At 38.4% G+C, this 14,242-nt stretch overlaps 1 protein-coding gene across 4 annotated transcripts in view; it reads left to right on the forward strand.

Moving 5' to 3' along the window:
• LOC135833021 (uncharacterized) overlaps window positions 1-14,242 on the forward strand; it is a 238,517-nt gene that overhangs the window by 80,648 nt on the left and 143,627 nt on the right. For 3 of the 4 annotated variants that reach the window (XM_065346621.1, XM_065346618.1, XM_065346620.1), the window contains exon 3: window positions 620-733. The exons of the other annotated variant lie outside the window; for it this stretch is intronic. In XM_065346621.1, the coding sequence (XP_065202693.1) occupies window positions 620-733 (114 nt within the window). The remainder of the gene's footprint in view (window positions 1-619; window positions 734-14,242) is intronic. 4 annotated transcript variants of the gene reach the window in all.

The raw sequence follows: 14,242 nt of genomic DNA on the forward strand, positions 1-14,242 counted from the left end.
GAATTTTGATTCAATTTTTCTCATATAAGAATGAAAATTTCGTATTTTTAAAATGATAAATCAATACTTCGGAGTCCAATCTCTCAATTTAACAATAAACAACATTTCAATAATTCAGTCACGCCTGGAAAAATTGCTTCAAAATTCACCACTTAGCCAAGTGACCCTTGAAAAACGCCTACGAATACGGCCCTAAATCTCACGTAGATACCATGAAACTAGTACTTTACTTACGCTACTTAGTCCTCCCTGTCCTCCCCATATAAAACAATGAATTATCGGTACTTGACAAAAAAACTGTTCTCACCCAGTTGCGGCCAGATTACTGACTTCTGGTTGAATTACGAAGGTCATTCAAATGCTACTGTCAGTAGTATTTGAATGCGAATGCCCTTTGTACATGGGTAGTTAATTATGTAGTTACTTGCAAAAAAAAAACTGATCACGATTGAAGATGAATGATAGGATGGAGTTAGAGATTGTTGATTTTTATCCTCAATCCTTCATTTTCTGTCTCTGAAGAGACACTCCTATAGCTTTGTCACATCATTGTGCATTTCGTCGCATGGATGAGCTGTGTTATTGAGCTTTTAGTGATGATTTTTTTTTCTCATTACAGACTTTAGAAGCTGATGTTTCTGTTTCATCCATCAGCGGTAGCAGTAGTACTGGTGGTAATACCGAAAAACGGAAACTCTCCGAAGATACCGAGCTTAATAAAGAATTGAAAAAGGTAAAAAAAAAATTACTTTTATATTTGCTTCTATGTAGTATGCAGCTGATGAGCGGCATTCTTGAAAATAAGTACTTAACAGTAATTGTAGTGAAGCTAGAGATAGATATATTTTTTAAGTGAGAAAGAAGACTAAAAATTTGATCAGTGGTGGAAAGCTTGCTGTCTTGCGAAGTCCACATTTAATTAGAACACTATAGACGACACCGCGAGCATATTCACTCGCATTAGGCGCCTAATTGAGTTAATTATCGAAATTAATCGAGATAATGTTCACGTTAACAACTTACAATTGTCTCAAAATGAGCACAAGGGAATATAAAGTCGATTTTGTGGTCATTTCCCTCTTGATAGCAAGACGAAGATGAGGTAAAGCGCGTACAAAAAAATCTCACAAAAATGCGGAAACGAGCTGGCGCACGGCACGTACGAAAGAAAAAAAGAAGAGAAAAAAACACTCGAGTAACAATGATTCTTTTTTCAGTTATTCTTTTATTGTGTGCTGCGGCGCGCAAAAAGCAAGACTTACAAGCTTTTCAGTCTTGTAAGAAAGTCTCATTATTTACTTAGCCTTCTCTGGAGACTCGAGTTAGCGATGATTACTAAGGGGCTGGTAGTCGGTGTCTGCAGTGTGTACTTACCTACTACCCTTATAGTTCATGGTATAGCGATGGAATGTAGCGAAATAGAGCAGAGAAAGATAACAGGTATGGGTAGTTGAGGGAGAAAAGTAACAAATTACATCGAATAGTATTTTCGTTTTCTGCCGGTTCCGTCGGGACCTCTTTGGAAATCGAAAATTTCCTCATTTTACATGGTCTTCGTCCTTTCGCTCGTCTGCTCGTCGTTCTTTCTCCTATGTGCAGGTTCTCGTAACCATTGCTTCTGATAATTGATTTAAGTTGTACAGGGTGTTCCAGAATAACCTTTCACATTTTGGTGAGCACTGATCTGCGTTCAAATGGTGTTAGGGGAATGGTAAAAGCGGTTCCAGGTAGCCAACACATGCCGAATTATGTTTCAGTATTAATTTTTTACCATGGAGAAGTGGACGGCTGTGCAGCGCGCTTTTATTGTAAAGGCCTTTTTCAAAAATAATGACTCTTACATTAGTGCAATTCGTGCCTTCCGCAAACATTTTAAACTTACCGGTAAAAGTGAAGTGCCATCGAGGCCAACAGTGAAATTATGGGTAAAAAACTTCGAGAAAACCGCTCATGCTTGTAAAAATAAGCCTACAGGTCGGAAAAGATCAGTAAGAACGCCAGAAACAACGGACCGAGTAAGGCATTCAGTACAGACTACCCCTACCACTTCAATACGTAAACGAGCGTTAAATTTAAAAATCAAACCAACTTCTCTGCAACGAATTTTATCTGAAGACCTCAGTTTCCATCCATATAAGATTTTAATCATTCAAAAGTTACAAAAAACTGATTTTGTGAGAAGAAAATCATTTGCCGAGGATATGCTTACAAGAATTGATACTGGTGAGATTCCATTGAACTCGTTACTCTTTACTGATGAAGCTCATTTTTATCTAAACGGTGATGTGAATAAACAAAATATGCGCTACTGGTCGACAGAGAATCCGATGATAATACACGAGAAACCTCTACACTCCGCTAAGTTGACTGTTTGGATGGGCGTGGCTAAATTCGGTATAGTGGGACCGTATGTGTTTGATGAAACGGTGAACGGTGAGAGGTATCGCAAAATGTTAAACGAGTTTCTCATTCCTGAATTGAAACGCAGACACAAGTATAGAGTTACTTGGTTCCAACAGGATGGCGCTACCTGTCATTCCGCAACGGACACGATTTCTTTATTGCGTGAGCATTTTGGTCATCGAATAATTTCGCTGAACACAGAAATTTCATGGCCACCTCGATCCCCTGATTTTTCAGCATGTGATTTTTTTTTATGGGGTTACCTCAAGTCAAAAGTATATCAAGATGATCCTAGGACTCTGAAACAGCTCCTAGATAATATTATTCGTGAATCAAGACTGATTAGAAGAGAAATGCTCAACAAAGTGTTCAATAATTTTAAAAAACGTTTGGTCGATTGTGTCAAAAATGATGGAAAACATCTTGGTGGAATAATTTTTAAAACTTAATTTATAATGAAAACTCAAATATATGGTCTAAAAACGGCACATTTCTACTTCATTTTGGTTATAAAAAAATTTCCGTAACCATTTTTCTCTCAGAGCTACTAATAAAACAAAAGTGAAAGGTTATTCTGGAACACCCTGTAGCTTACTATGTTACCGGAGCGTGTTTTCTTTACCTTTATTCTTCTTACGTCCGTCGTGTGTCTATAGTGTATCTTTTATATGTGCTACGACGACGTACTAAAACCATTAAAAAGATTTGATCGTCACATTGATTTTTTTTTCACGCAAGTTTTCCTTCTTTTGCGTTACGTTGTACGTTGTGTTGCGAACTCCCTTTGCTCCGACGAAGCCATCTTACTTTATTATTATAGAGGTATCTGTCGTAAAGTATACGTAATCGTGAAGAATTCACGCGACGAAGACGACAAAAAAAAAGCGTATTTTTGTACAATAGTAAAAGAGAAAAAGAGATGAAGGATTTGGCTTCGCGGTAACATCTGTTGAATTTTTATTTAACGAAACACGATGTCGTCTTTTTTTTCTCCGTTGGTAGCTGCTTTTCCGAAGACATTAGCGGTGAAAAGGGAGACACAGAGAAAGCCAACGAGAATAATAGCGGAAAAACTTGGCTTATATTAAAAGTTGGTAGGTTGCCGTTGCGGTACGTGGGAGGTGAAAAGTTGAAAGACGATACGTCTGTCAAGGGAATGCCTGCTTCGACTGTTGCTTGGCTTTGTCGTCGTTGTCTGTTCTCTTATTTTCTTTCGCTGCAAATTAGTCGTCGTCTTGTTTAATAATGCACGGACCAATTTACGACCAACTTTTTCCACTTTACAGAAATGGAGTTGCGAAAGACGTTGAGAGTATTAATTTGTCGGTTTCGTCGCCGTCGTCGTAATTGAGAAAATGGGACAAGTACGTCATATCGCTCGCGAAGAGCATTTCGGGGACAGTTTTGAATTTCGAAGTGAGATTGCTGAATTACAGGTGTGTATCGTCGGTCGTTCGTTGTCGTTTCGCGAAGATAAATCGTACCGTTTTAAGGGCTCACCTACAACGCAGATAACCAACAACCACAATTAACTACTCGCTGAAATTGCACAATTCCCAACTGAAATTTTCGCCAGAAATTGCACCAACATAACAGACAACTTGAAAATTGATCTGATTGTCTGGGAAGTCAGAAAAAATTCAAATTTCTTAGAAAGTCCTTAACATGATCAAAGTTCTAAAATCCGAAACAATTTTTTGAAAGAAAAGAATGATAAACAATGTTAGTCAACAACTGCTATGCGATGATGGTTCATTTAGTACCGGCGTCTTTAGCATTTTATACTCAGGTAAACCTTTCTGAACCATTCATCATCCCAGCTCTCTGGCCCCCTTCTTGGGGTTTTCACTGTTCGCGAACAACGCTCCACCAGGTGCTTAAGATGTGCGTAGCAACAATGGTGTGGGAAAAAAGTGGCTACATGTAGCTTGTTTCTTGTTACTTATCCTTTGCAGCGAACGTATTCGTACTTTCTCCATTTACGCAAAAGAGAAAACAAAAATTCTCGCTCGAAAACTTTCTCACGATGGTTTATCACATTGTGAAACAAGGAGAGCTGCTGCATGACGACGCTGACGCCAGCGGCTGAAAAATATGCTTCTGACAGCTCGAATTTATCACCCAAAAGCCAGATGTCAGCACTCTGTTCTTCGTGTTGACTCGGCTGTTTAGCAAGCCGGATCTACGCTGCTGTGTGTGAACGAGGAGGTAAAAAGCACCACGACGAGTGTTGTAATCCTTTCGACGATTCTAAGAACAACCAAACTAATACCATCAGACTCGAGTGAAAGCTTTTCCCTTCGCTAACCTGAACAAATCGAAGCGCTACATTTTTGGTTTACTTGATGATGGCTGAGACTGAGCGAGAGAAAAGGGATGCGGATATTTCCACATTGGATGCTCTGCTTCATCGTCTTCGTATGTTTCGTTATTTTAGTCGTTCGTTGAGAATATTTAATGTGTTCTTGTAGACGAGCCACCATCAACAAACGTCGAAATAATTTTGTGTATCTGATCTCCTCCTTCGTGTATACTTGGGGATATGTGTCTGGTGGAATTGGAAGCTGAAGTGAAGTTGGAAGTCGTTGAGAAGAAAGAATATAAATACCGTACCGAGGGTACATATAATCGTTTTCCAAGTTAGCGACCAATTTTTCAACTGAGCGAACCGAGAAATTGACGATGAAGAACTCGAAGGGGAAATTTTTCAAGTATCGAATTTACTTCACTCGACGACGTCGAGACGTTTACAAATTTTGTAAAGAGACGCGGCCACTTTAGCGTTACTCGCTGATGTTGACAATTTTTTAATGACTCGGGTGCGTTGTTCTTTGTGTTTCATCTTTTCGCTATAGTTTTGTCTTTTTTTGGAGTATGTTTTTCGTAATTTTTCCAGTATTGGTCTCTTCCGAGAATGCCATGAAAAAAATTATGTACAATATTATTGTCTTCTTTGGTAAATTCGAAAAACGAAAGCAATATGTTTCTGCATTATCATCATCAGCTCTTCCTCCCCTTTCATTATAATTTTTATTTCAAGTTGACTGGTTCAAATAATTGTATTTATGCTGATGAAAAAACATCACACTTGATTCATCAAAATAGAGGTTCAGTTCCACACCTTCAAATTTATTATGTATTTAAAATTTTCATTTTTTTCTTTAGAACATAATTATCTGGTCTTCGGAGGAACTGTATTCTTTTTCATAGAATAGTAACTTAGTTTTTGCCGTTTCAAATTTGCCTGCACAAATGAATAACAATTTATTTAAAAATCAAATTCTACGTTACAGCCTGAAAAAAAGACGGGTAGGTATCTATTTGTTTGATCGTATAGACTATGAAGGTTACTCAATAGCCATGAGCCATCTGGCTCAATGTTTTCAGAAAGTCAGAGCCATTATATAGGTACACAGTACGTTCATACTCAGGTTAATGTAAAATGCTGCTTCCTTGACACTCATTTCATTTGATTTGATCAATTTATTTGCCATTACCTTCAATTTTTCTTTTAGTGAAACATTACATTTCCTCGTTTTTTAATGTCTTTCATTATATCTTGATGTTCATGAGTTTGGAAATTCATTTTGTACGTTTATTGATATATTTACGGGTAGCTCGGTTATGAGTGTGCTCATTTCTTCATTATTTCAATTTTGAGAATTGTACGTAACAGATCAATTTGAAACGAAGTGTTCTACATGAAGAATGTATAAAAACAAAGATGTAGAGAATATATAAAATTTCCAACAACCTGTAAACGATTTATTTTTCTCTAGAATGCATACTTTTTGAGATACTTTCAAAAACATGAAATTTTACGATATCATCATAAGGTTTTTGTTTTTTGAGAATAACGGGAAAACTATGCATTCTGGAGAATAATGAATCGTTTGTAAGTTGTTGAAAATTTCATTCTCTACAACTTTGATTCTGTGCATTTTTCACATAAAACATTCTCGTTTGTACCTCTAAATTGTTTTGTTACAACTCTTGTCACTCAATAGTGAAATAATGAAAAAATGAGCGCACTCATAACTGGGCCACTCTAGTTACAAATATATTATACACAAGCAAATGTATCAGTAATAAGCTGGACATCTACATTTATGTTTGTTTGATGTAGCATTAGGATATTCTTATTAGGTATACTTAACCATACAAATAGTCTTGATCTTCATTATTTTTAAGTCGATCATGTTCGTGAGTTTGAAAATAAATTTCAAAAGTTGTAGATTGCATCTACTCTCAAATTAAATCAAACCCAAGAATATCCGAGCTGAGTTGCTGTTCTTTCTTGCGGAATCCACAATATCATTCAGAGATACTTCTTTAGCTCCACAAAGTATTTCGTTTTAGTAGTAAGCGGGGCACTTCATTCCAGAGCATCGTCGACGCCCAACTGTAGTGTGTGAACAGCACATCTTGTACTTATTACTCAGTCCTGAAGGAATCAAAATTCGAAAAATTGAAAGTACATAGTTGACTTGATATTCACGAATATTTGAAAGCCCTGGTTCATTGCTATAATACCAGTATCATGCATGACATCATGAATGTCATCAATTGAACATTACCTATCAGGTAATGCCAATCAGATGCTGAAACATTTACTTACCTACACAATTTAAAAACTACATACTTACCATAATATCGAGTTCGTCGATCGGTAGATCCATGTTATCGAAAATGTCGTGCATTACGTCGACCGCAATGTTTTTTGTTAAATAAAATTTTTTCAACCGATGAAAGACAAACTCTTCTGTTATGTTGTAAGAATTTTCACCGCGATATGGATGATTAACATTTTCCAAGTGCTGCTTGTATGGTGACTGTAGAACCATCTGATGTGCCATCCTTCAGTTGTATGTACCATGGAGAAGAAAGTGGAAATGAGTTCCTTCATTCCAACACCGAAATATCGAATGGCGATGCCGAGCATTTTATGAGTTGAAATGTCTGTTGATTTGTCTAAGATCAAACTGAATGGGTTGTTACTTACGTCATTTAACTGTTCCTTGAAAGAAAAGGACTCCCAAACGTTTACAATGATCGTTGAAAACTTCTGTCTTTTTTCTTGTGTTTTCGGAGTATTTGTGGCTTCGCCTTTCATTAAATCAGTGAAGTGATTAACAGTAATAATCGAACAATGCTTCGCTTCTGCGAATTTCACTTTTTACAGACTGCGTTCATTCTGGAGCCTCGAGCGCGACTTTCAATTTCTGATAAAATCGTGGAAATTGACATAGACTGCAGCTGAAAAATCGAGTGGTGGATTATTCTCGGCATATTTACCAAGTTTATCCGAATTTGAACCGATTTCCATGTGACTATTTCGAGTGTGTTTTTCGATCAGCCTGCTCCAGATCATCTGCAAAAGTATGCTGATTGAAACAACGCACTTGAATGAAGCGTACTCTAGAAAATGTTGCCAAAGGTAGGTGAACTCGTTGGATAGGCGAGAATTAACCACTATTCTATTCTATAGCTGCTCAAATCAATTTCAAAGCTTTGTGGTAAAATCGAAGATCGCGCTGGAGGCCTCAGAATGAATGGAAATGGCGAAATTCGGTGATGAAGAGTTAGTTGATACTTGATAGTATTAATTTATGAACAAATTGTCATTATTTTCGGAGAATCAGAAATAATTCCATCACATAAGGTAATGGTTAATAGTATCACCCCTTTATATAAAAAACTACGAAATCATTGGTGATTCTTTAGCTCACTATTTTATCGTCCTTTCTATACTCAAAAACGAACAAACAAAGAGAATACTTTATATCGGAAGCTCCGTCTCGATTTTTTATGACTTTAGTAAGCCTTGCGATCAGCGGGTCGCCTTCTTTGGAGTGGCCTTCGAATAGGATCATAATTTCGTCCGTAGCGCCCAACTATTCCTTGCAGTCGTCGAAAGCGCATTTTACTGCTAGTTTTTCTGACTTCACCTCTTTGAACTTAGACTCTTGGTGGCATGCTCGGTGGTAAATGTGTCCACATTTCTTGTTGTGAACCACATCTATCGGGAGGTCGCACGCATTTCGTGGGTGCTTCTTTCTTTAATTATTCGCATTCGGAAATGTGGAATAATTTCTTCAAAGAAACACAAAAACACAATTAAGTATAAGTTACAAAGTATTCTTATTTCGGCGTGGATTAACAAGCGTTTGTAGCTGGCTTCAAACTGTCTCGTTGTTGGATTGTCGTTGTATCCACCTTTGTTTGACTCGTATCGTAGGTCTTGAGCTCAATAAGGTCCTTGGTACCCAAATCACAAACATATAACAGGGTATCTTATAATTGAAATGCATATAAATAAAATCAAAAGGTTGATCTGACGAGCTGATCAGTATAACGGAGTGCTAGTGTAATGAGTTGATTCATAAAAAAAAAAAATCACCAAATCAAAATACAGCTTCAATCAATAGAGTGATTGGTTTAAAAAAATGAAATAAAAACGTACCAATGACTGTTACTGATGAAAAAAGTGGTAACAGTTTTGCAAAGAAAAATAAACGTTTCGTGAAAACAAAGGAAAATGAATTGAGCCAACGAACGAGGTCGTGATATTATTGACCTCCTCTAGAGTGTCTAGAATATCTAAAGGACGTTCCCGGGTTTCGGCTCCAAAACTTCGGTCATGGGGGTTTCAATTCAGATCTTTCTCTTGTCAAAACCCGCAGATACTTTTCGAATCATCCACGAAAAAAAAGTATGGATAATTTTTACTATTTCGACATAGTAACCGGATCCCATTCAAAAATATAGTGATTTTTCCTTTGAGAGTAATAAATTTTACCTAATTCTAGCCTCCAGGTTAAATGTATTTTTTGGCTGAGTAAAAATCACTATATTTTTGAATGCGATCCGGTTACTATACTGAAATGATAATTTTTATTAAAATGTTTGAATGGTTATTGATTGTTCAGTATTCAACATTTTTTGTTCTTTGTTCAAAGCGAACCATTTTTCCATCAAGCAAATTCACCGCGTCACAAATTCTTCCCTCCAAATTGAAAACACCTTCAAGTTTAGTATCAGAAAAATTCCATTTGTAAGACAATTAATGATGTAGAGACTTTTTTATTCGGTTTGATCTAAAAAATTTATGTAAATCGCTTATTAATCCTTTGTTTTAGATTAAAGTCAAGCGATCCTCAGTTTTACTGCTTGCGAAACATGGGACTTACGTACATCGTCATGTTTATTTCTCGATGACATTAAATCCGACGCATTTGTAAAACTCGTGCGTATTTTTTACCGCATCCCTCCTCCTACCTTGTACACTGCACCGATATCTATTATCTCATCGCAAGGTTTTAGGTTGGTACGATTTACGTATCTATCTACCTAATTCTGTAGGTACTTCGGTATACTCGGATAATCGCGAGCTAGGTCAGGCATGGCGAAGCTCAGGCGGGGTACTCGTTTAACTCATCAATTATTCGAACGAAGGACGATTTTTCACTCGAGCGCAGTCTGCCGCTGCGGCATCATCTCTATATCTATACTTTGGTAGATTCAACCTATCCTCATTAACCGACCTTAATAAACCCGAAGCTGCGGATTATAGTCGCTGCTACTAAAGTCCGCGTTATCTGTGCGGCTCGTTGGGCGCGATACACGTTTAGTTGACGACGATAAAGATACGAAAAGAGAAAGAGTGAGAAGGGTTGGCTAGACCGACCATGGGCTGCGCTACGTCGAGTGAAAAATTCTCTTAGTGGCCGGAAAACGCGAAACCGGAAATTCGAGCTTTAACCGAGATGGGGGGGAGGAAACCCACCGCGAACGCGTACCCGTGGGTAGAGGGTGATGATGGGAGGTGGAGAGAGGCAGTATGTGAAAAATGATCGTACAAGTGTACGCCGAACCCACGGACTGTGCTTGCTGCCCATCTCCATTACGCTGGTGTATATATATCTTATCAATTTACACACGACCGTAGCAGATGGTTGCGAAAGGCAGCAATTAAATCATATTATGGTGGTGTATTGTGGAGGTGCTAGGCACATACTTTCTACGTATTACTATTACGATGATGATTCGTAGTTCTCGTAGCTGTAACGCCAACGCGGTACTGGGAATTGTAAATAAAACGTTATCTCTGTTTGAGAGAAAGAGTCGTTTTTCACGTGTGTGTAAGGTAAAATAATCTTGTACTCCAAGGAGAAATACTTTGGTACCCGATTTTGCTTTCTACTCGCCTACATAAACATCTTGTACAGGGTGTTCCATTACAGAATAACCTGCTTTCTCCTGAAGTATTGACAACCTATCTTGAGTAGAAGGATGCATGTTTTGCCTTGCCTGAAATTTAGAGCAGCGGAGTAGATGCTTTTGTGGAAATTTTTCTGTTTTTGATTTTGCGGAGTTAATTGGACTTTGCAGCACTAAATTGCTTTTTTTTCAATTTTTCCACCTTGCCGATCATTGGTAGTTGACTGGGAAAGACTTTTACGAGACGCACACTCAGAAAAAAATTGTTCAAAAATATAATTATTTCCTCGTATCTGGACTATCTTCTTCGATTTTAAAAATACTAAATTTTGGGAGAAATTTATGTTTTCTACAAAAAAAGGTCCCCTGCTCAATAGGAGTATCTTCAAAAGTGAATGAGTATACTAATTTGAAACCCGAAAGAAAAAAAAATGTGTTTTTTTTTCGAATCAGTGCATCTGAAAGAGAACAAAAGTACAGACGATATGTCAACAATTCCTAGCAAATACCAAATTGACGATTATATTTTTTGTATTGGTGCTCATTTGGTCGTTGCCTTTCGACTGCTTCGGTTAGCGAGATAGAAATTGGTTAAATTTCGTAATTACTTAGCAAAAGCATTAAACCGCGATTGCCATCGATGAAACAGTTATCGAATCGTAGAAATTCACTTTTCTCGTGTATAGAAAGAACACACGTAACCATAACTCTGCAATAATGACCGACGAGAAAAAAGTGGCCAACGGTAGAAATTCTCGAGGGTCGCAACAATTTCAAAGTCTCGATTTGGCGGCTGCGCACGTAAACGTCGCCGAAGCGAACGACACCGTTATTAAAACGTCGGAAGAGAAATTACAAGATGTGACTGGCAATTTACTCCGCAGCCCTGATGCCGAAATCGATCCTTCCATATATCAAACGGATGTCGTCACAGGAGATCAAACCGGCCCGATGAGCTCTACCATCGCACCAGTTTCAGGCGCACCGACTGCGCCAGGCGCCGCCGCAGCAGCAACCGAGCCAGTAAGCGAAGCTCCAGCAGAAGGCGTTCCTGGTGCTCCTCCTGCTGCACCAGAAGGTGCTGCGCCCGACACAACGCCCCCGGCTGATCCCGAACAAGCATCACCAGCACCTGGCGGTGTTGCCGAGGAGAAACCTGGTGCAGATCCAACGGCTATGGCTGAAGGTCTGGAGACTACAAAAGGCCCGACCGTCGAATCGGAAGATAGACTCGATCCGAGCCAACCTACAGACGAATCGAAAGTAAAAACCGATCCTGACGATGAAACCGGAAAGCCAAAAACTCCGGATGAAGCTACGCCGATGAGTGATACGGATGATAAAAAGGCAGATGAGAAAAGTGTCAGAAGCCCGAGATCGGCTAGCGAGGATCGTAAAACATCAACCACCGGCACTACGACCGAAGCACCGCCTAAAGACCCGTACCAGATTACCATACCGATCGAAAGAAAAATAAATAAACGAACACAGAGAAAATTATGGGAAGAGATCGAGAAACGTAAACCGTTGATACCCAAGTACGTCGAACGTCATATACAAAAATACGCCAAACCGCCATTCGAATTGTGGGGATGTAAATTCAAAGGTAAGGGATCTTGTTACGGATGCGGTGGATAATTCGACTATAACGTCCGCTTACCGTATCACTGGAATTACGCGAATTACCTACTCGATGAGCTTTTCGTATTAGAATTACTTTTTTTGTGTATCAAAATCGTATAAGTTCAGCCTCGTTTTTGCTGAATAACTCGTTCGTGTCAGTAATATTGGTGACCTGTCAAAAAGTTACATAAAATGTTGAAAACGTACTATGTGTAATCAATGTAATACGATCATAGATTTATTGTTTTACCGATTGATTATTCGTTAACGTATCTGCTTGGAATAAGCAAAGCGATTGTCTGAAAAACTGTATCATTTCGCTTTATCAATCCCTTACCTGTACATCGGATTTTTGATTAAATTCGTGTTCAGTTTTTTTTCTATACAAAAAAGTGGTCATCTAAACAAACATATTGCGTAGTAGAAAATGTCTAATTATTGTTAAATACCCTCGAATATTAGATTTGAGCAACGACTGCAGCACAACTGACGTGAAAATGATTGACTTAGTTTTTTTTTTTTTCGGTCTAGAAGGGGATGAAAAATATCTCGGAGTACAAAGATGTCTAATTTTTCTGTGTTAAAAAATCAACTCATTCAAGTATTCTGCATTTGGTAAATTTTTTCTTGCGTTCATCATTAGGCCACACAAAAGAAAGAGCAGCCTCTCTGTAGGAGTGCTTGTTGATGGGATACAGAGGTAGCGTCTTGCATTTTCGTTGGTCTGTTTCTTTGAAAAATCATTTCATTACGTCGAAAAATTAAAATGCGTTAATTTACCGTAGCCTCCGACGCCTCGTACACGACTGTGACGATGTCGTCGTCCTTTTGATAAAATTTAGTCTTCGTGTCTGTTGGTTTTCTGGTGACACGTCGCCAAGTCGCAAAAAATAGTGTAAATTTTACGCTACAATTATTATTACCGCATCGTACTATCGTGCGCTATCTGCAACAACGTCGACGTTGGAGCAAAAAAAGAGTGGTTTTTTCGCTGCGGTACTCTTTTTTTCGCCTCGTCCCCTGCGTTTACCACCTCAAATACACTCGCAGGCATACGAGAAGCTTATACTGCTAATGCGCCTTGTTCTTGTTCCTCCAGCATCCCCTTTTAACCAGAACCGCTCATCGTTGTCTCTGTGTACCGAGTACCGAGCGACGAGCGACGTACCACTCGAATATTTATTCTTGTAATGCGATTTAACACTAAGATGATAATGATGAATATTAAAAGCACACTTTAAACGTCGCTAGAGTGTGTTTTTTTTTCAACTCTTCTGTTTGCCCCGCTTTCATTTTCTTTTCGTCGTCGCGATGTTCGTTGCCTTTAACATCGTCTAACGATGTGGTGTACTCTCTTTCTCTTTGTTGTTGGATTTTTCGAACCCCTAGAGCTATGGTCGAGCTTTTATAAATATTCATAACCGGCTAGAGAGCTTCTGCCCGCGCCACTGTTCGTCTTCTATCGAACGGTGTACGAGTAACGATGAGTTGAGAGTTCGTTTCTCTCTATTAATTATCATCGACGGTGAAGGCAACGATAGAAATTGACTGCAATGAGTGTTCGCGTATGTTTTCTATGTACTTGTGCTGTATTTGGATTGCAGTTTAATACTCTTGACTACCGCTGTTTTTTGCAAAAATCTTGTTAAAATGATGGGAAATAGTGTTCTATTGAAGAATTTTTTCAAAATTCCGTGGATAAGTTGAAAAGAATTGGTACCTAGTTTAAGTTCTATCAAAACTCCAGAGTTTTATAAGAACTCAACTATCAATTTTCTTCAACTTGTCCGAGGAATCTATTTCACATCGTTTTAGTGTGGATTTTGTGGAAAAAAGCGGGCGTCGTGCGTTCGAATTATATGTATCAATTAAGGTAGGTATTTGTCGTTCTGCCTGGAACCCTTTTTTTTTGTTTGTTTTTTGTTTTTTGACTCACATCCTTCCGGTATTTTTAACCGGAGGCATTCGTCAAAGATGATGTTCCAAAGAATGGGTC

The sequence above is a fragment of the Planococcus citri genome, chromosome 1 (assembly GCF_950023065.1).
Source record: "Planococcus citri chromosome 1, ihPlaCitr1.1, whole genome shotgun sequence".
Classification (NCBI taxonomy): Eukaryota; Metazoa; Arthropoda; class Insecta; order Hemiptera; family Pseudococcidae; genus Planococcus; species Planococcus citri.